The sequence below is a fragment of the Cloeon dipterum genome, chromosome 3, assembly GCF_949628265.1.
Source record: "Cloeon dipterum chromosome 3, ieCloDipt1.1, whole genome shotgun sequence".
Lineage (NCBI taxonomy): Eukaryota > Metazoa > Arthropoda > Insecta > Ephemeroptera > Baetidae > Cloeon > Cloeon dipterum.
The window spans coordinates 13,081,369-13,104,632 of NC_088788.1; the positions used below are offsets into that span (position 1 = coordinate 13,081,369).

The 23,264-nt window shown below is 41.9% G+C and overlaps 1 protein-coding gene across 3 annotated transcripts in view; it reads right to left on the reverse strand.

The window, feature by feature from the left end:
- LOC135940030 (rho GTPase-activating protein 20-like) overlaps window positions 1-23,264 on the reverse strand; it is a 185,486-nt gene that overhangs the window by 62,055 nt on the left and 100,167 nt on the right. The window contains exon 1 of one of the 3 annotated variants that reach the window (XM_065484673.1): window positions 10,336-10,806. The exons of the other annotated variants lie outside the window; for them this stretch is intronic. Within the exon in view, the coding sequence (XP_065340745.1) occupies window positions 10,336-10,689 (354 nt within the window). The 5' untranslated portion in view covers window positions 10,690-10,806. Of the gene's footprint in view, window positions 1-10,335; window positions 10,807-23,264 lie in introns of those variants that run through there. 3 annotated transcript variants of the gene reach the window in all.

Consider the following 23,264-nt stretch of genomic DNA (forward strand, 5'->3'; position numbering starts at 1 on the left):
TGAAATGATTTAAAAGTTTAAATCAGTTCAAACATGTTTGATCAAAATAAATAAACAAAAACATTCACACACGTATTTTTAACGTCCTTCATTGGCGCAAAGCGACCCTTGCGAAATTTGCGCCTCTCTACTTGGCTCAATGCATGAAACTGGCAGCTAAAAGAATCATTGTTGGCAACGAACACTGTTACACAAGTTGCGCCGGCGGTATGACAGCAATTTAAGCAAATAAATAACGCAGCGGCTTTGAAATTTAACCTAAATAGCCGGCGTTTAGGGATAAAGCGCAAGCACCTGTTCCACGGCGTCGTTTCGAGAGATTACGTTCTTTATATAATATTCACGAATGCGCGAGCGAGCGAGCGAGCGCGCGCGCGGCAGAGAGCGGCAGCATCGTCCGTCGGCTTATAAAACCAATAACTATCAAGGTCTACTGGTACAGCATTCCTTATCCCCAATATATAATGATAAACAAGAATTTATTATTTTACAGTATTATGATCGTCATCAGCAACACCGCGAGCGGCTTCCATTTATTTATAAGAACCAAAAATGCAACGCGGCCAAATGAGCTCCTGCTGGCCGCTTTGCGTGTCGTTCGTTGATTGACCACGCCGCGCGTAATGGAAATCATCATTAGTCACACCGCGCGTCCAATCGGCCGGAAAATCATTTATTTGAGGCGCGATGCATTTTCAATCGCTGTTTGTGCATCTCTTTTATTATTACATGCGTCCATTCCTCCGCCGCGGCTGATCAATTTCTCTTCGGATGCGGTATAGCAGGAAGTTATTCTCTCTTTTGAATTAGTTGTTGCGTTCTTCCGAATTGAGTGGGGCCTTGAAAAGCCAATCCACATTGGCTTCTGGCTAATCCAGACCACGCTCTTCTTTTTTGTAAATTCACATTAATCAAAGAAAATGCAAATATGAAAATTCAAGGCTCCCACTGAATATTTATTAATAGCTATGATGCTTTGTAAAAAATAAGCGATCTATCAAAAATAAGAGTAAAAAAATATCACATCGATCGTTTTATCTCGTCAAATAGAGTCTAATCAAATTCATTATGATTAAACAAACACTGACTTCGGAATAAGATTTAAATTAAATAGTGATTCAAATACAGCATTCCTTGTGAGCACCATTGTAGATTTTAATTGCTTCTAATTATTGTTTTCTGTATTAGCTGTACACCAGTTTACATTTTCAAGAGTTTCTTACGGACCCACAACGAAATTGCATTACGGCATTTCTCTGACGTGCCTCATTTCACATTTCTCTTGTTAAACGATCTAATTACAAGTAGCTGTTGTTCTCGCGATGATAACTAATGCGCACCTAAGCACTCACGTTTCAGCGAGCAAAAAAATGCTGCGCTTGGATGTATTCATATTTCCAGTGGCAGCATTATTTGCGTCGCAGGTTCGTTGTCCCCCTATATCTTCATACACACACACACATGCATTTTTCCAATCCTTGTGAGTACATGTATATATATTTTACACACACATGCGAGTTGAAACCATACAGCTCGCGCTATATTGAGCAAGCAGTACTCGTTAAGGCATTCGCCCATTTATCGCGGCGACTAATTTTTCAGGCGATTTATGCACGCGGCCGTTCTGAGCAACAATGTGTATGTGTATGTACGTTTCAAGCGGCGCGGAGACAGCGAATCAATTATTATTATTATTTTCCCTACAGCATGCCGTGATTTGCATATAATGAGCGCTGCTGATAACTTTTGTTGGGCAATAAAATCGAATTTATGCAGCAAGAGATCGAACACAAAAGCCGGTGATTTATTTCTGAATTGTTAATGGACAATTTTATTTCCAGAGCTGCTGTTGCTACTGCGCTGGCACTGCTTTCGATAATTTATCATGCGTTTGGAAATAATGGGAAAACAAGGGCCGTTGCAACACTGCATTGAAGGCGAAATTCAAACGCATTATTTGTAGAGCTCTCGAGCCAAGAAACTGTGGTTTTCGAATCGAGGTTAATCCCAATCTTAATGTCCCCAAACTTGAGGTCTTTACCATTTTAATTGGGCCTGATAAATAAAACGGAGATAAATTAAATTGAGTGAGTACAAATTTTAAGTTCTAACAGTACCAGGCATTTTCTGTATTTGAGGGACAGATTCACATGTGAATAAAATTAGGATTTACGCGTCATATATTAAGATAATGATAATGCATCATCAACACTCTTGTTGGCCGGCTTTTTGTGGATCACATGCACGCCTTTGATCCTCTACTTTATCACACCTCAGCCAGCAGTCCGAATCGAAACACGCCCGACGGAACGACCGACTAACCAGAAAAAAAGGTAGGAAATTTCTATAAACACAAAAGTGCATCTACTGAAGCAGCAGAAATTATTATGGTTTTAACCGTCGCGGAGCTTTTTATATTTTATAATCTCTTTTCAAGAGGGTTTAGATTTCCAGACTGACAACAAGAGACCGTGGAAAACGCCGTTCGCTTTTTATCTTCCCCCTTTTTATATTCACTCGCATCAAACTTCTGCTTCTTCCATGTAAGTTATTACATGAGATCTTTCTTTTATGCGCAGTCTGCGCAGTGAAAGAATTCTCGGATGAAGCTGGCGACCCGCTGCTGCCCTGTCACCTGTTCTGAATAATATTGGCCCCTGCGGGGTGCGTTCACTTTGTTCTGAAAGCAAGCTCCGCAAATAAAATTGAAAAGCAGGAGCTTTGAATATTAAAACACGCTTAAAAGGAGGATTTCTAGAGCCGGTTTCATTTTGTCGGTTGTAAAAATTGACGCTGATGCAAAAGGTGAACGAAACCGACAGTAAGGAAAACTCACTGATGTTTTTTTAATTATTATTTCACCTCTTTCGAGATGGGCGAACGGTGATAGCGAACAACTCGCGGACATTCCGTGTCCCTTATGAAATGAAATACTGAATTTACAAGAAAATGTGCAATTTTTCAACCCTTATTATTCAAGCAAAAAATTTTACATTAGTGTCAGGACTAAAGTATTTTATGTGCTCACCAAGAAATAAATTGTGCAAAATTTTATTTTGAGTCTCTGTTTTAGTAAAAGACAGAAATGCTAAAAATAAAGGAAGCGAGTCCAATTCCAAGAAGATTTGAACGAGCGAGAAAGAACCTTCCCATTAGTGCATCTGTGGAAATGCTCTCATCATTTGGCAGTTCGCGAGAATCCACCCAAATTTATTTATAAGATGCTGAACGAAAAAATTTCTCAGCTCGAGCGCCAATTTTCCAAGAAGCTGTTAACTCGCGGGCAATTTATCGCATTATTTGAATTTCAAACGCACATTGTCTTTTATTTCGATCACCCGAATGGAATGCAGCACATTTTTTATTGCACACCTCCGTTTACTTTTCAGTAGCCCATCGTTTTGACATGCCAAACCACCATGGGAATTTTATCGGCCGCATTGATAAGCCGAGTTCGTGCTGCGTATGTTTGTGTGGTACACATTTTAATTCAACGCCCGTACTTGGCGTTTTTAGGCATTCCTCCCGTACCCACGTTAAACACCACGCTCATCTTCCTCGCGAGCACACGCAGCAATTCCACTCACGAATTTCCTCGTCTTCTCCTTCTCGACGCGATGGTGCTTTTTACACTTCAAGGTTGCGGATAAGCATTTGTTTCAGGGAAGACCCCAGCCGGCTGCTTCGTTTAACTGATGGCATGAGCAGGAAAATGATGTTTATTTGACACATTTATCGTGTTTGAATTCAAACGGATGGCCATATTTCTTTCAAACTGAAAATGTATCTGATTTAATAGCTGAATAAGTAATTGAATTGATCCAAGCGTTTTTAAAATTTACCCATTACTGTATAAAATCAATTCAACTCTTTGAAGAGCAGACAAAGAGAATATCACTTCCACACGAAACCCCCAATTAACACTGATTCATTCAAAACGCAACAAGTTCATCATTTTTAATTTGATCTTCTGAGAAGCAGTCTAATTTCCATTTTTTATCCGTGCACCGTTCCCACGCAGGCAGGCGTTCATTATAAGCGCGCGCGTTGCCTCAGCCGCAATTATCATTTAATGGAATATGACACACAGCAAGATAATCCATTATCTAACAATAAGACGCTCGCACAATGTGTAATTTTATCATTGATACAAAATGGTCTTACCGAGAAGGCTGGCTGAGCAGAGAGAAAGCCTTGATGCTGCTGCTCGCAGGGGGGCGATGTTAAACATTTATATAAGCGCGCGGGCTCATTATGGTCGCCGGCCGGGTTATCAGAATACCCCTTGTTGAGCCGAAGACGAATTACACGCGGTAAGGCCGTAATTTTCATCGTTGCATTCGACCTAACTTTCTTTCCCGGTGTAAAAAAGCGCGTGTGCTTTCCTTCTCACACATGTTACGTGTTCATGAGATTCCATTCATCATTGATGAGCATTTCGTTCAAGGCCTCCCCGATATTTACTTACACTTGGACGAGAGAAAATTTCACTTCCAAAGCGCGTGGTACTCACCTGCAACACAAGAGAGAAGGAGAAAAGCGATTAAAATGCGATCGATGCTTTCCGAAATAAGTATAAATCAAACGGAAAAGCAGTGGAACAAATAAATCAGCGTGGTGCACGTCGGCACTTATTTATTTATGATCTGTTGGCTGCTTTTTGTTTGCGGCTTGCTGGAAAACGAGATGAGATGTGAGAAACAAGGTGAGTGAGCACGGCAGCCGCTTTTGTTGTAACGCAATATGCATAAATTTCGGTTTGAGTAATGGCCTATGGAACAGGTGTGAAATTATGGCTTTTCTTGTTCCGTGAATTCTGCCTGCCGCAAACGCAAGACGAGGCAATTTGTCTTCTGTTTTTAAACACGTACTTGAAGCGCGGTTCTTTGAACGTCTCTCAAATTAGTCAACAGAAAAATAATTTCCATTCCTCTGTCTCACATGAGAGAAATGCGAAAGCTTCATCTCAAGATTTATTTGGTTGGAATTTGATGGTTGAAAAAGCCTTGAGTAAAGCAACAATTTTAATTTTGTTTTGAAAGTAAATTTGATTCGATCGCTTGATAACTAAAGGAACGAGTCCTCGTTTATCCGCTACAAAAATGTAATTTGCAATGCAGCCAAGAATTTTCCCTTCGACGAGATCTTTTTCGCTGGACGAGTTTAAAATTCAACAAAGGAGCTGGCCCATTATTTGCCGCACTTAGTGCCTTTCGCAATCTGCACCAGAATCCAATAAAATCGAACCAGTCGTGTTGGCAGCGATTTTACGATGCAATTACCATGCACGAGAAAAGCGAGCACTCGCAATCAGAAAAAGCCAGCATCTGCTGGCTCGACAACCACGCATCGGAAAAGAAACAATGCGTGCATTCCTGCTCAGAGCTAATTAATTTTCCTCCCAACTCGGCGGTGCTCGCAAATTATGACACCTGTTGTGCACGTCTCTCGCTTGGACAGAAGCCAGCGCAGCTTTTTACGTATGCATCTGCGTTCTTCTTTTTTCATCTCGCAGCAACAACGCAAGAGGAGAGAATTAACCCTTTGGGACGAGGAATGCAGCACCTGATTTGTGAGTGATGCGTCTTACAAATGACCTTGCTCTTGCTATGCATTATGTCCATTTCCAGATGTGCCCTTGGTGTCACACAACTGGACGACAGATCTAACTGCGATAGCTTAAAAGTGGATCTCGGGCCTTAACGCGTGAGTATGCGCACTGGCCCGTTGCCAAAATAATTTTGAACGCCTAATTTGCGTCGGGCAACTCTTTTGTTTTCGCTCAAGTGACACCCGCAGTGAATTAAATATACACCAAGCATTCAAGGCTGAATAGAGCTCAAAGATGTTCGAGATTTTCTGCCTATACAACATATATATGCACCTAACAGGCACTCCTTACGTTTGTAATAAGTTAAATTGGAGTGTCAATGATTTATTTTAAATAATTAATTAAAATTGGTTTTTATCAAAAGCAAACATCTAGACTTTGAATGCACGAACGCGACAAAATGTTTGTTTTTAATGTGCGAACGGGGATCCATTATGACACCTGTACTTTATTCTTAAAGAAATCCAGTTACCACCCCCAAATGGATGCACCTTGTCAGCTGCCTTGAGTGTCTCGCAACGAATAGTAATTAAATATAAAAGCGTTTTCAATTAATAAACTGAAACTGCCGGCACCTCTATCTGCTCTTTTGAAACCGGCCGTCGACAATTAAAACGCCTTGTTAGGCGCGATTATTGACGCGCAGTTGGTGCGCCTTCCCTGTGATTACGCCGTGAGAAGCGTGCGAGTGTTGCACAACGGCAATGGCCCGCGCTGCAGGAATGCAGTTCATTATACACGCTGCACTTTGACTGATGTTTTGTTTCACAGCCTCCATATTTTTTCTGTGGCAATCCTAAAAGCGAGCGCCGCTCCAAAATTATCCCAACGAATATTCCAGGATGCACTCGTCAAGCGCAAAGAGCGCCGCTTTTTCAGCTATTTGCGCCGTCTTTATTTATCGCTGTTCATTAGCAGCTCATTCCAATAAGTGGCCGTTATTAATAAAGTGACGGCTTGTTTATTGATGGGTGCGAGCGTGTTCTAGGCGGGTCTAAAATTCTGCCAGCATGTGTGCGAGCGAGCGTACTGTTATTTTCCAACGTGCATGCAAAGGTGGGGACGAGGTGTCGTGATTTTGCAATCGCGATTGGAAACGCATTCAAGTGCTAAGGGAAATTGCCCTCTCATTACTCGGGCAAATATGCAAATGGGCGTTTGCTAATAGAAGAGGAATTTTATTTGTTTATAAGGATGTGACGCATCAAAGAAAATATTCGTTTCCTGCTGTTATTATAAACAATTGCAAATTTCAATTAATTGCTTGATTAAAATTGGAAGTTTCAGGCAGTTTGTTTCTAAGCTCGGCTGTAAACTTAACGAATCGTAAAATCCTGTAAAGCTGTCAATGTTTCTGCTTTAGCAAATATTAATACCACTAAATTTAAAAGCTAGCTAACTAAAATGTAGTTATTTCCCCCCCTGATGAATTTGTTAAATTTAACGGAGATAAATTTAAGGTAATTTTAGAAAAGAATCCTTCAACAAAATGATTTCATCATTTTTATTTTAGTTTTTGTTCGAACGAATGAGAGCTTGGCTGAATAAAAAATATAGAGAATAGCTGTAAATTTAACTAAATAACTGACTTGGGTTGAAAGGATCAAATTAAAAGTAAAAGAGACGATAATTAAGCTAAATAAATTGGTTTTAAACATTTAAGAATATAGCAAAATTTTAAAATGAAACATAATATGCCTTTGCCGGTATAATTATTCAATATCTTTGAGTTAAATTTAAAATAATTTTTGTTAGTAACGTCTCGTTGCATCGCGAATTGCGTTCGTTTTCAGAATTTCAGTGTCACTTGAAGGTGCATCGAAGAGGCCGTGAAGACCTTGGAGTGCCCCTTTGGCCAGCAAAGTGCACGTAATGCAAGTGCGCACACGTTTGAGCAATAAAGTTCACCTCTGTCGTGGACGACGTTTGTGAAATTATTCCACTTTGTAAGGCGTCCTGCACGGTGCATACAAAATGATAACCTGGATTGATTCCGGTCTGCTTTCGTTTCATTCGCATGCTGCTGCGTCCGAGCGGTGAATGTGAGCGGCAACACACATTCTGAGTCGGCAGCAAAGTGCGAGTCGGGCACGAAATTCATGCACCAGCCGAAGACGCCGGTTTCGCGAATGAGAAATGGTCGCATCACCGCGGCGGGAATGATTAATTGCACGCCAGTCAGCATTTGCCGAGTACCGGGGGTAATTAAATGTGGCTCGTTATTTATCAGCGGACGTTTTTAATACGTGGCACAAACGGCTGTTCAATCGGGTTTGTGGCAACACGCATTTTCAATTAGAGTGAGCCGAAAGAGGCAGGCAGCGCGAGCTTCCTTTGATCTGTCAACTCTGAGAAAGTAAAAGTCACCGCGTGACATCTTCTGCCGAGGTGGAAGGGAGCAAGCGCGAGCAAGTGGTCCTGTTATTGAAAATGATGTTATTGGAGTTGTCACTCGAAACGGCGTGCAGTTTCTGCGTTTGGATACGCGCTGAATGCCATCAGGGCGGAACCAAACCGCTTTCTGCCAGAGGTCACTGAATTTAATATTATGCACTCGATGCGACTGCATTAATAATTGAATGTATCGACTTTCCTGGAATTGCATTTTCTCTCCTTGCTGACATTTTGTTCAATTTCAAAGAAAATTTATGGCATTTTAGTAAAAATTCATATGTTCTGTTGAACGTGTTATTACAATTTATCCTCATTCAAAAGGAAACTCGCAGTAACTTCTGTAAATATTTTCAATTAATTCTAAGATATGAGTGTGATTGTGATTGCGCAGCAAGGTAATTTTAGCTCAATTCTCCGCAGTTGTTTGCGAGGACAAGAGAAGCTTTGCGTGTTACTAAAGAGAATTACTGCCTCAATCATTTTGTTATTCACTAAGCAAATCCTGACTGCGATTACCAGAGAGTTTGCAAACGTTGCGCAAAATGCAAATATTGACGCGCCGCAGTTTCCACACTGGCTACTTGCGACAATAAAGTTAGAGATTCTCTGTCTCTGCCCGGCAGCATCCGGGATAGCATGAGTAAAACTGCGTGTTGCTTTTCTCCACAATCGAAAATTGCTAAACAAAATCTTGCGTGCGAAGTGTACGTGAATTCCTCTCTAGCAGGAGGGGCTTATGCAAATAACGTTTCGACGAATTTACCTACCACGTGAAACGATTTTTCATAGACGTCCAGGCTATTTATTAGCAAGTCAGTGAGGAGAGATAATGTTCAAGAGTATGCGATGTGAAGGCTTAATAATTTACAAGAGGAGTATGAATTCCAATTAATCACGCAGAGACTCGGCTAAAAAAGCGAGAAACCTCAATTTAGCAGACTGCAAGGGAAAACCAACCAGCCTGAGAGTGTAATGAGATAATCCACGCAAGAATTACTCATTACAAGAATGTGCGATGGCGGCAGCCGCGAGAGAAGAGTGTGAAATTGTATTCGGATCACGTCATTAGCATTTAGATTGTGAGGAAAGCTCTCTGCTGGTAATTTCATTCATATTGCGCCTGGCATTAAGTCAGGGAGGGACCATGCTGGGGTATTGCGAATTAATTTGCCGTGGAAAATTTGTAATTATCCGCACTTATTGTGTCGAGTTCATAATTAAATGTAGCGGAGAAAGACACCGCAGATTTTTCCTCGTCGCGCGAGTTATTATTGATTTACTTAATTACACACTATAAGACTCGTGGAACATTACAAAAAAATGATATTACCGAACAGCGGTTTTGTTGCACCACTCGCATACTCACAGCCACAATTATTTTTCCTTTAAGAAGGCGTTGTTGCAAAAAACCGGTCTTTAAATTTGATTGGCTTGCTATTAAATTAAATAATTTATTTCCAAACTTTGTCTTGCTTGCGTTCCAATGACAAGATTGATTTATTTTCATATTGTTCTGGAATAACTATGTAGCTATTTATATTTGAATAGTTGCAAATTATTCTCTTGAGTAGGTTTATGCGACTCCGTCTATGATAATTGACAGCCGTTGTAAAAAAGCGATGATTACAGTGAGCGAAACATCCTCCCATATTCATAAATCTCGAAACATTTACGAATCAATCGCTTCTATAAAAATAGTATTTTCAACTTTTCATTTCATTCAAGGTGGTCCGTCTTACCTCATCGATAAAAGATTGATTTCTATATTCGCTTGAAGAGTTATATATTTTTCATTTAAGTATGAGGCGTCTGCTTTCGATCGTTATTTGATTGCAAAATGTTGCAGATTAACAAATTGAAACCTTATCTGTTGCTGAAACGACTTTATTGTGTATATTTTCAGAGAGAAGCACCGCAATTAAGGGCAAATATCTCGTGCAGTTTCTATGAAACCTAGATTTTTACGCCAGATAAAAAGATATTAAATAAATTAAGTTTGCAATCGATAACAAGGACAAAACTGAACTGATGGAGGGTAATTTTGTAATAAATCAATCTAAAATTGGCTCATCGAAAATAAATTTGGCCTAAAAATGGAAATTGTGATCTAATTTGTGTCTTGTAAGACTTACTTAAAATTGTTGGTTCACCCGAAAATTTTGATGTAACAAAACAAAGAAAACCTTGGAAACGTTTATAAGAATTACGAAATAAAAATTAATCTCTTCAATAGGAAAAAAATGCAAAAATATAGTACTTTGATTCTATTTTTTAACTAACGTTCTATCGTCTTAGGTGAACTTGCAATGGTCACACCCTCAGTTTCGCACCTTAGTTTCTCCGGTGTTATAGTGGAGCACCATTAGAGGCAGACTAGAGGCACTCCTGGCCCTGTGCATGCCCGACTTGGCCGTCCTGGGGGCGACTTGGACGCGTCCGGTGTCGCTGCTGGAGCCAATTTTGTCCGGCAGGAGCAGGGTGCACCTGTTGGGAGACACGAGGGCACTGCCTTTGGGCCCCAAGGCCACTGTGCTGGTCGAGAAGCGTCGCATGTGACCTGCGAGGGCGAATTCCGGGGGCGCCCGAGGTCTAGCGACGCCTCTGGAGTCATGCTGGCTCCTATGACGTGGGTAGTTGGCGCCGGGGAAGAACTGCGAGCCCAGCGTCACCGACGAAGACCGCATTTCGGCACTGTGTCTCCGAGACAAGGTCAGTTAGCACGCACCGAAAACCGCACACGCCATGCCGCCGCACTATTTTCGTCCCAACAGTTCGCCTTCGTGCACTGCGAGCGAATCGTGTAGTGGTGTGGCTGCCCGACCGTATGTGTGTGTGTATGTGTGTGCCGGTGCACAGTCACGCTATGCAAGAAGCCAAAAAAGCGTTTTCCGTTACATACCCCACCTTTGATGTGTCGCTCAAGTTGCTAAACTTTGTTATTAATGGCTGGTGACACTGGCTGCAGTAAGTACAAGAGTGTTGGGCGGCACTGTGGCTACGCGGTGACTTTCGCGGTTTGCGGGTTTGTTGTGCAAAACATTTTGCAGACTCGCATTTATCTGACAAGGGAAAGGCAAAGAGAACTCATAAATTTGTCTATGAGAGGAATGCAGATTTCAAAGACAAATGTTTATATATTTTAAAATTTCCGCCCAAAAATCTGAAATTCTAAGCTAGTTGCCATTAAATCGTGATGGCATGATATGATATTGCTTTTGTCCTTATTATTAGTCTTTGTTGATTGATTGGTACAGCTAAAATTAGCAAAAAAATAAAATCCAACAAGCAAATAAGGCAACAACTGGCGCATCCTGAACTTTGCTACCTTCAGCTGCTCTTTTGGCCAGTGTTTAAATTATTAATGAATTGACAGATTCCAAACTATTCAAATTTTTCGCTGAAAGCATACCAAATTTTTATGTCTGTGTCCTTTAAAAAAATTAATAATAGCCAAAATAATATTCTGTATATACAGAGGGAGCAGTTTTAGATCTATATATAAGCTAGTAAAGTTATGGCTAGCGAGGCACACCCTTTCCTATATGTCTTTGCATAGACAGTCATACCACACTAAATACGCAGCAGTAGAAATTTTTCACGTGAATCTGGTCGTCTCGTGCCTCGTGTTGTGCGCGAACTAACAGGATTAAAAATAAGCCGCCACGCAGACAGGAAGGAGGAAGAGCCGCGCCAACAAAACAGCCGAGCGAAAATAATAAACTAAAATCTATTAAAACAATGACGATATATGTCGGTCCGGTGAAATTGCGTTTTTTTTCTTTTCTTATTTAGCTGTTGGTTGGCGAACAAGCGGCTCATTTGCATGCGGCGGCGCGATAGAGGAAATAACGCGCGGCGACGGCCACACCTCGCATACGTTACGAAATTCGGCTGTCAAAGGCGCTAACTCATCTCCAGTGTTGTGGCTGTTTTATCACCTGGAGTGCTAATCGGGTCAGAGGGCATTGACGGGGTCAACTGAGCTTGCGTCAGGTAGAACGCGTGTATGCGTTTGCATGTACGTAAGGAGATGAGCTGCAAAAAAAAGTCAAGGCCGACGGCACACGATTGGCGAAGTCGACGCGCAGGTGTCCCGGGGCGGGCCCACCTTTTGAAAAATCGGTTCCTCGTGGGATTTTTGGTGCTACACCACACAGTCCCCCGGCTAGGTGATAAACGGTAATGGCCATGCCAAAAAGCATCAGACAACGCCGGCCGGGACAATCCCATTCGTTTTGATAGTATATAAATATATGGACGGAGTGTTCAGAAGAGCGAGGCTTTTGAACTCGGGTAATGGCAGATTTCTATGAAGATTTCCTTAATGGGTTCTTATTCGCTCGCTATCAGAGGAGAGGGAACAACATCCACAGCTACAGCACCTCATCCTGTTTGCAATGAGATAATAAAAAGCAATGCTCTGCACTACGCCCCATTTTCCCGTGCTATATAAATTTTTATGCTCCATCTAGTGCTGCGTGAAATAGCGCCAAGTCCATCACAAATTAATTGAATTCGGTGGTTTAACAATCATTAAACCCACAAGATAATCACGGTCCTCTAGCCGAGGGCTTAATTAAATGCCTTGAGTGCATAATGACCTGATAATTAATACCACCTCGCAGCCTATCGGGCCCAATACAATAGCCATTGTGCTCGCTCAGTCAGAGCAGGGATGTCTGATTGATGCTGTCACTGCATGGCTAGTCGGTAATTAGTATTCCAAATTCAAAGGAATGCCGTGCGTCACCGCTATGGCAGTGAGTCCAATGTCGGCGAAATTGTGTGATTTGCATTCTGGTGGCCATTCGCCTTATTACATCAAGCCATATTTGAAGATCCTTGGAGGGGCAAACGGCCGGCGGGAGTTTCTCCACCACGACTGGCCGACAATTAAGTCATTTGCGCAGGAGAAATGAACAATTTTTCACAAATATTTACGAAGTAGTTTTTTTTATTCCGTCCATTGACGCAGAAGAGTAGGTAATGGCACAGGTGTATTTTGCCAATTACCGTCCCGCGAGCTATGCGAGCAGCAAATAAACAGCAGCAATATAGAGCCGAGAAAGAGAAAATTGCACGCAAGGTGCGGCGGCGGAACTTAAATGGGAACACTTTGTCTTTAATGCCAGATAAGTTAAATAAGTTTCAGGCTCATGAACTGGGCGGGGCGTCAGTAATTTGGCCCACTTGAAGAAAACATAATCAATTTATTTAAGATAAGAACAGGATGGATGGATGTCTTTAAATACTGTAAACCAAAAAGTGGAACTCGTCTTCCACCAGTCGGCCGGGCACTGGAGGCTATGCAAACTGCTCGCATCTGTTGTGGAGCCGGTTGCCTATTCCGGAAACCTCCGGTCCTCGGCGCATGTATACTCTGAATTCCAGGAAATTTCGATTCGCATTCGCAAAATTGCTTCCTGCGAGACCAATTTTCTACAATCTCGACTCATCCTCCACAATTTGAGGCCGATTGGCAAAGAGAAGGATCTGATTCACCGACGCACGCAAACAGGTGTCTGCAGCGGATTACAGCGCCCACTGTCGGCGTTTCACTGAGCTTGAGAGTGTCGCCCGAACCTCACAGGTGTCACGCATGAAAACTCTTTTGCACGTGCCGACGGGCCCTGCCTTAATTCGCCCATAACGCAGAGAGAGCTCCACGAGAGAAAACTCGCCCCGCGCACATGCACACTAATAATCTTATTTATCATTTCTGATCTTCTTAACAACACACAGTCAAAGCCAAGGTTCTTTCGATCACGACCGAGCCGGGCAATGAATGCCGTGCAAAAACCGTCGCAACATTCCACGCTCGATTTCTACACACTCGAGATAGAGGCTGGGTAAATGTGCCAGAAAGATTAATTAATTTAAATGATTCACCCGAAGGATTTATTAACGTAATAATAATAAATTTTTAAAGAAAAAAGGAACGAAAAATCTGGACGGGGAAATAAACTGTAAAATTGTTCGAATAATTCAAATTAAAAAATAATGTTAATTGCAGCACTTCTGCACATTGCAAAATTTTGATTTAAATGATTAATTGTGCTTTGAGAGGCTGAAACATATTAAAGAGAAAAATTTGTCGGTTGAAGTTTAATTTTGAAAAACCTTTCATAAGTTATGCTCAGACAAGAATTAATGCCAAAAATTAAAATAAAAATAGCTTTGATTACAATATGAGTGTGGCTTTTTTAAGAATTTGAGGTGCCAGACATATAAATCGACTTATTGGTAGACACTTTCGCACATTCTTAGCGTTGGATCTTGGGCCTCTCCTATGAAGTATGCAAATGGCCGGCGGCAAGCGAGGTCGACATCATAATAATTGTCGTCCCTAATGAGCCACGAGCTTTCCTCGCAAGAACAATGGCTCGTGCACACCTGATTTGCGCTGAAAGCACGCCGATTCTGATCGAAATTTCGCATGGCACGAGTGAGTCATGACTGACCGTGACCCTGGCGCGGCCGAGCAGACCGGCGAGCAACTTCCCCCTGCGCGAGTAAGAGGAGCAGCAATTTTGACTCGTTTCGGAGGAAGATGCCACTGGGGCAGGCATGCCACTCGCTCGCGGCAATTAATTGTTTATATACGTGCGCTCGCTCGTTCCTTCGTTTGATGCAAAAAGAGCAGGAGCCGCGGCCGCCGCTGATTCCCAGGCCCATTAAATAATTGCTCGCGGAATGTGCGGAATGGCTGGAAAGTAGAAGCGGAGAGTGCAGGTGCGTTTTTTCCCCGCGTGCGACGACAGATTTCACTGCGTGCTATGCGAAAAATCCTCTTTTTATGCGGCACGTTCAAGTGGAGTAAATGCAGACCGCATCTTTTTACTCGCTTGAACAAGAAATTAAGATTTTATAAGTCTGGAAAAGTGTGCTGTTTTTGGGAAAATTCTTTTCGAGAAATCACCTCAAAATTCTCATGAGTCGGCAAAATTGCATTGCACAAAGGTTGTTACACTCGCAGTCAGCACTTTCCTTCTTTTGCTACTTTTTTCGTGAGTTTCCTACGAGGCAGGACAATGAGATGCACAGTTAAAACGCATGCGAAACTGCCAGTCACTCAGCTTTTGGCTCTACTGACCCTTATATTTCATGAGAAAATTCCACTCTGCAGCAATTTGTGCACGGCGTCTCTCTCTCGCTCGTCCTTTTCTGGCCGCGACACGGACAAGTAATTATTTTTTATGTCCTGCCTGCATGTGAGGTGGAAAACACGTTTCGGACGCGGCGGGGCCATTAAATTGGAATAATGCGCGGCGGCCGATTGCGAAACGCGCGCGTTTTATTATTGCGATAATAAAGCAGCGGCGTCTGCGGGATTAAAAGAGCAGCAAAAGCAGAGACTCGATGGCCGTGTGTGCATGCGAAAACGTATAATATGTGTGCAGCCGGTTAAATAAATGCCGCCAATGTCAACTCAAAAACAGCTCACATTTATTTCTTTTTTTCTGATTGTGAGATTGCCAAGAGAAAGGAAGGTTTTAATGCAGGCACTTTCAGGCGAAACTGAGGCAATAACTTTCCTAAATGAGAGTAAGATAATCAAACGTAAAGCAATATGTGAAACACTTAAACCCTAGCAATTTGAATCAATTAACTTAAAACTTTTAATCGATGCTCAAATGTGCAAGCGAAAAGCTGCTCTTTACGTAATCTGTTTTTAATTAGATTTATTTTCATGCTTGGTTTGAGATTTAAAATTATTTTTTCTGTCCAGTTTCAGTTACTCGTTGGTACAACAAGTTGCACTGAAGTTTCTCAACAATGCATGATAATTTTTAATATCCCTGTCGTGCGTATCGGCATCATTTTAACATTTTCATGTAATTTTGATGCAAATGATCCGTATTAGCGTTAACGGGTTTTGCCTGCACGACAAGGTAAACAATATGAAAAAATTAAGCACCGTGCATAATTTTCCAGCCTCCTACGTCGGACAACACGTTCCTCCCGTGTTTAATTAAAGCGTGGCATCGTAATACATTTATTCAAACGAATACAAGATTTTTCGTCACGTCAGCATGTAAAAATCAACACAAAGACTTGTAATTTCATAAAAAGAGAGGCGTGGGAACTGCGTCACGAATGGGAAATAATGCAGGCGTGCAATACACGTGCCACTCTTTTGGCGGAACTTAAAAAAATTGGTTCAAAAATTGTGCGATATGAGTTAGAGTAATGCAAATGAAATATGAAATAATGTAATCTTTATATTATTCATTCTTGTAAGAAAAAAATCCATGCCAGCATTTAATCTTGCAAATTCAATCAAACACATGCACTATCATAAAGTTTTGTTATCGATAATTTATCAAACTTCCTGTTAGCATAACTGATAGTGGCTTGGCTAAAATTTATGTGAACTTAAAGATTAAAAGTTACTTTCCTCAACACCAATTCTTTGTAATCTGATTTTTTTCTGGTTTAGTTCAATTTTTGAGCTATTGAGAGCGGTCATAATCTCTAAGACAAACATGCAACGAAATTCAAACACCCCATTAGCAATGATCCAGTTTGCTCGGATTTCACAATTTCCCGGCTATTTTCACACTATCGCTCGCCCAGCAGTGGGTCAATGACTCGTTCAAACCTATAAAAAAGCGTTTCGACAGCCGAATATCAATGGAAAGTGAACCTGTTGCTGTCAAAACGTGGAGTGGCATTAAAATAATAATAGGGGCACTCGTCGGAGTAACACATTAAGTAATTAAAATCGTTATCTCCATCAACATTCTAATGCTGCTAAGGTCGTCTTTTGAAAACGCGTTCCTCGCCTCGGCATTGTCTCGTCGGCTTGACGAAATCGATGCAAAAAAAAACAGTGTCTGTGTGTGTGTGACCAGACAGCAATTAGGTCAACTACTGTAATCTCACGATTAGCCGCCGCGAGCGTGATGGCGCACCAAAATGACTAAGAAAGGAAACGTAACCGGCTCATCTTCTTTTAACTTTCTCGCTGCTGCACGGTGGGAATTTAGCTGGAAATTTAAATATCAAATTCAGCCGCCCGGAGCGCTCATGCTTCAAGTGTGACCATTTTCTCGAGCTAACACACAGAATAAATAAATGAAAGTTGCCGCGGAAGCCACTGGATCCGCCGCGGTTGCTTGATTTTATTTTGTGAATATTAAAAAGGAGCATTTTCGAGCGTGAAAGTATTTGAAACCTCTGCCGGCGCCGTGTCAAAATGTTGTTCACCGCGCCGAATTCATGTATTTCAGCGTGTGCAGTTATATCGTCTACCGGGGTTTCTATTCTGTCAAACGCTGAATCATTGGCAAAACGGCTGTCTGCTTCGTTATTCAAGGCGTCGAATTATTTAGAAATTTCTGTCAAAACTGCTATCGTTCTGATCTTTTAGAAATTATGACTGACAAACAATCACAGTCAGACTCTCAAGAGCCGTGTTTAAAACCGAAAAAAGCACGGTATAATTTGGGTATTAGTCTCGGAGTTTTGTAACGTCTACTTTGTATAAGTATCTATGAATTATTGCCTATTTCCGCTACAACTTACAAGCGCACTGATTTATTTATTTTGCAGATCTGTACAATTCCTGCAAAACCATTCACTTCTTGTTGCAAAACATGGCATATAACCCATAAACTTACTCTCAACAACTCTTGGTATGTTACATTGAGTTAGAAATGAACCCGTCATCATCTATTTTCACCTATTGCTGTGTTTAGTGTAGACGTGTTGAAAATGGCTTTCTCGTGACATAAATTATTCAAATGGCTCGCTTTTGACTGCAAAAGAGGACGACTTTATTTATTTACAATCCACGGGCAACAATGTTACAGCGTCGTGAGTGCATTATGTATATGTGCGTGACCTTTGCCTCAGCATCCTGGCGGACAGCAGCACTTGGTGTTCGCTGATCGAGCGAACAATGGCGGCAAAAACAATATCGAGGCGAGCAGGCAGGCCAAACGGGATTCATGCCAAATAGTTTGCATATCTACCAAAATCTAGCGCGCCAAAATATTCGCCTGGTGCGGATTTATTGCGCGCGACGCCTGGCCAACGGGGCTTTCGTGTGGTCGCGACCCACCGGCTAATAGTGCGCAGAAAAGATTGTCCACAAAAGGAGTTTTGATACGAATCGACACGCTGGATTGTTTCCAACGAATTGATCGGACTTGGTTTTTCTGCTCAAGACAATTTGGTAGGATCGTAAAATCGTTTTACACAGACTCGCTTTGGCCGACATGACGTTTAGGAAACCCTTCGGGATTGTAAATTCTTAGGATTTTATTGATTTATTCTATCTTGAGAACCTACCAGTGGTCTCAGCAAAGCGTCTAAATTGAATCAAGAAATTTAAATTAAAGTGGAATGATACTGCAAAGCTCCGAAAAATCCTTGTGAACAGTGCATAAACTAATTTATTATTTTCAAGTGGCTAGAACTGTCTCCAAAATGAAACCCTATTTAACTACACGAAAAAGATTACACCGAAAAGCAGTATTCAGCGTTAGATAGAGCACAATGAGAGCAATCGAAACAAAAACCTTAAATTTATGGCCAAGCACTAAATATTGGCAAAAATTTTAATATTTTACTGCAGAAATATTATCTTTTAAATTTTTCGCTCATTCAAGAATTTTATGGAATTCATCATTGATAAATAATCAACTCACTGCAGCTAATCATTTCCATCTATTATTAATATTTATCCACTGTATAAAATTTCCAATTTCCCACGTGTGGATGCAATAGAAAAGGATGTCTCATCTGCGCTCGGCTGGCGTTAATTCAAAGTGACTGCCAGACAGAGTACGCCCGCAGCAAAGACTGTCGGATAAAAAATCGACTCACCAGGTCGATGAGAGTAAGTGCGCGCGCCCTTTGAAGGTTTCCATTCAGGCAATATCATGGCCAACAAGTGTGAATAATTGCTGATCCACCCGTCGGCGGCTGTTCTCTAATGGAGCAGCTCAAATAAATGAGCGAGGTGTCAACGCCACCGCCAGTGCGTGTATACAGAGCAGTCGGTCGGTTGTCGTGCGCATGAACTTTCAACTTCTCAGCCATTGAAGATAACACTGCCTTTCTAATCGACGGAGAAAGAAGCAACACCTCGAAAATTATCACTAGACGGCGGAAAAGCAAACACACGTTCAAAATAGGCCACGTGTGCCCTTTCGCCCTTTGAGTAAACAGAGGAGCGCGATTACCTCGTTGCATCACTCATTCCATTACGGTTCCAGACAGCCGAACGCCGCACTAATTGAACGTTAGTAGGCTGATCGGCCACGCCTGGAGGCACAAACCAGTTTGCCTGCATTAGAGCCTGCGGAGCTCCGCCAATTACCAGCCGAAAAATGGATCGCCGCGCTCGTGTCGGCAGCCCACTCTTTTGAGGCACCGCGCGAATTTAACGAAAAGACAGTGCCACTGCCAGAGACATTTTACGTTTTCGATGAATCACACGCCAGCCTGAAGGTAGGCAACCGGTTGCGTGCCTGAGTCGAGCACGGCTGCATAACTCGAGGGGCTAGATAATAGCGCGTCAATTTCAGACGCCTTTTCAGCTCGCTTTCTTTCGGTTGCAGCTTAATCCGGAAAGATCAAGTCGTCACAATTCCCGAAGTGTCTCTTATTTGAATCGAATGCAGAAACAAAAGTTGCGCCCAGCTGCGGTCACGACCCATTCAACAGTCGTTTGCTTTGTTTGTTTCGCTGCAGACCGATTCGCAGAACTCTCATTTTCGAGATCATCACACATCGTCATCATCATTGTAGCCAGATGATTTTTCCTCTGCGAGCACGAGTGAAGTGGCTGCTGATTTGCTTTCAAGATTCATTCCCTGCTATTTTCTCTGGTGCGTAAAATCAAGCTTGAAGAGGAATGATGTTGGACATGGTTCGGCATTTCCTCTCGTCGTTTATGCGGTGAGGAAAATGCGTTTTACGAATATAATAAAAACACACACGCTCGGTTCAATCCCGGAGGCCGGAGAGTATTTCGGAGAAAAGTCGTGCCGCGATGGCCAATATAAAATAGGCGAAGCCGCAGCCATAAAATTATGCTTTTCTCCAGGACGAATCTCTTCGTCAATTTGCTGGATTTCCATCCTTTTTCTTAATTAACACAGCTCCTTCCAGAAGCAGAAATCCGGCTTAATTAATGGTAGGTAATTTAGAATTTACCGCTAATTGGCGAACACTGGCGCTTTTCAACTTTCGGCAAAGGCAAGTGATCGATTTTGACCTTTCATTTTACAGTTTCCACCAGACGAAATATGCTGATAGGGCTAATTAAAACGCAGTCACTCCAATTAATTATTCGAATCGTACGGCCGGGAGGAGCGAAAACCTGAAAATTCCATCTTATCTGCCCATTCGCGAGTGGATCAGCTTGCAAAGCGCGACCACCACGGACACTATCTGTCGAGTCAACGCGTGGATATTATATATATTGACCTTGCTTCTGAAGCGAAATCCCGACCGCCTGCCTCGAGAGTGTGTGACACAGAAATGCATCTTATACACAACCGAGAAGTACTCGTATTATACTGTGTATAAAATTAATCGCGGCGCCAGTCAAGCGTCACCGACTGTAGAAATGTGTATCAAAGGCCATCTCGAGCGCACAAATAAAACAAGATTGCCTGATGATCTACTAAAAGAAGGCATTCAAGTAAGATGAGAGGAACTGCAAATTGATTTATTAGTTTATATATTCCAATCTTTTTCATTTGCTCCAAGAAAATTTATTTTTTAAACAATTGCTCCTTGAACCACAAGTTTGAGCGAAGATGTTGGCCACGTATCTATTACTAAGTACATCAAGTATCCTCTCTATAAATACTTTAACCGTTCCTTGTGCAAAATTTTCCCCTTCACAATTTCTTGTGCGTTCATTCAGATTGGCCTACAAGTTATATCAACTCAACAACGGTTTATTATTCATGAGAAAAAACAAGTAATATTACTTAAAAAATTGTACATTTAAAAGGCCAAACGACAAGCAGTAGGTGCCATTATAAAAGTCGTGATACACTTGGGAAACGGTTTTAAATGTCACCCAGTGCAATCGTGCTGTAAGCGCCGAGTGTCGTCCTACGGTGCTCGTGTTTGGTCAGAGGTCTCGAAAATCCGGAGCTCATCACTTTCACGCTGCGGCGGCGGCGTCGGCGAATTCCGCCTTCTTTCAGCAGGTGATTTATCCGCGTGCACCTTTATAGTCAACGACCTTTCAACAATGGGCCCCGGTCGGAAAATAAAACACACGCGCGGCAGCAGACGGGCGATTGAAATAAAAGTGGAATAAAATGTAGTAGGCGGAGGAGCGGGTTCAAAAGAGGCCTATCTCACCGCGTCGAGTCCGCCAGCTCGTTGCGAGCATTCAATTCGGTTTTCTCGCTAATAAGAGCAATGCGGCTACACGGCTTTAACTCCTCTCCTATCTGATCGCTCTTCGCAGCAGCCACAGCAGGAAGACAATTGAATCGCTACTCGACGTGTGGAATTCGCTCCTGACTAGTAAAGTTTGGCCAGGAATGCAATTTTCGGCTCAAATTGTGCTCACTCGCATACTTGCTGATGCCAAATCGGAGAACGGCCTTGTAGGAGTTCATAATGCGCAGAAGAGAAAACGAGCTGTTTGCAAAATTGTCTTGATGCCTCATTTTCCCACAAAAGGTTTTTAATTTGCTTGTTTTGCTGGATGAACCATAATTTTCAAGGTCCATGAAATTTCAAACTGGCCACTTGTTGAATGTGTTGACTAATTTCAATCATACTTTATGTTATTCGCTATTTTCATGATTTAAAAAAATTTCATTGAATTGTCAACTAAATAAGATATTCATCAGAATCTCGGTCCACTATATTTTTAGGCAATCCCACGAGTTACCGTTCGTTCTGATTTGTGCACAATTAAGTTAAAATGATTTAATTGGCAATTCGTGATCGTTGGTAGAAAGATGCATATACTTATGTAAACGCCACAATGGCAACCTCCACTTTTGAACAGCGTCCAAAAAGCTTGTTACAACGTCTCAACACTCGTTCAGCTGCTGATGAACTATCTCTTTCTTTCTCTCGAGAGCACTGCGCTTTATTATGTTTACATTAAAAACGATGCACATAACACACACTTGTGAATGCATCTATAGAAACACACACGCGCGGTCCAATAAAAACACAATCATGCTCAGCAACAGCCACAGCACAAAATAATAACAACAACAATAACGTACGAACGCGATGAGGAGCGGTGATAAAAATTATTAGAGAATTATATAGTTGGAAATTGCTCTTGTGCATGCATGAATTCTAAATACGAAACAATCTTTTCTTCTTTCAGTTCCCATCTCGGCTGCAGCTAGCTGGCTAGCTTTTCCCTTTGTGTGTAATTTTACTGCTTCCTAATGGACATACCGCGTGTAAATGCACTCTCGACGTAGGTAGGTGCAGCCGGCGGGGCACACAAAATGGAAATATTTGCCGCATTATTCAGCTTTGCCGAGTGTGCGTTTTTTTTGCTTGCACAACAAACGACTGAATAATGTATTAATAAATAATGCAGCGGCGGTCGAAATAAAAAGAGCGGAATGAAGTGGCACGCTGCGAGAGCACAGCAGCAGGTTTATTACGCGCGCAGGTAATGAGAATTGAGCGGGGTCAACGAATTAAGATGCGATTTGACGCACGATTTGTTTGGAAACCGAGCGAGCGAGTGTGTGTGTACACGCCAAAAGTCCAAATTGCAGGTGTATTGCACAGCTTTCTAATTATTTGCCAACCGACGCCGCTGGAAAGGAATCAATGAGCTGTGTGTGACTTGACAGATATGTATGTTAATTGGGAATTTCTCCTCGTCATTTGAATAAAAATACATTTGTCTAAATTTCGTAAAGACAATTACTCACAGTTTTTACACTCTCTCGCATTGCTTCATTAAAGAAATGTATGTATTTAGGTTCCTTACCTGAAACAGAGAGAAAAACGATTGTTACTACCATTGAATATTACTCAACACAAAAAAGCTCTTAAGTAGACAGCAAGAAGTGGCTCGGGTTGCAAATTCAATAATTCACGCCGCGTACGATTTCCAGCGGCAATCAATCATTTCCCTTGCTTAGCGCCATAGCTTGCATTATCATTATTTCTTGCAACACTCGAAAATAATTTCATGTGCTAAGCAAGCCAGAGCAAAAATGCCGATTATAAAGTGGCGCGGATCAAATTCACTCTCTCTTCTCTCTCTAGCAGACAATTCGGCGGATTTAACGCA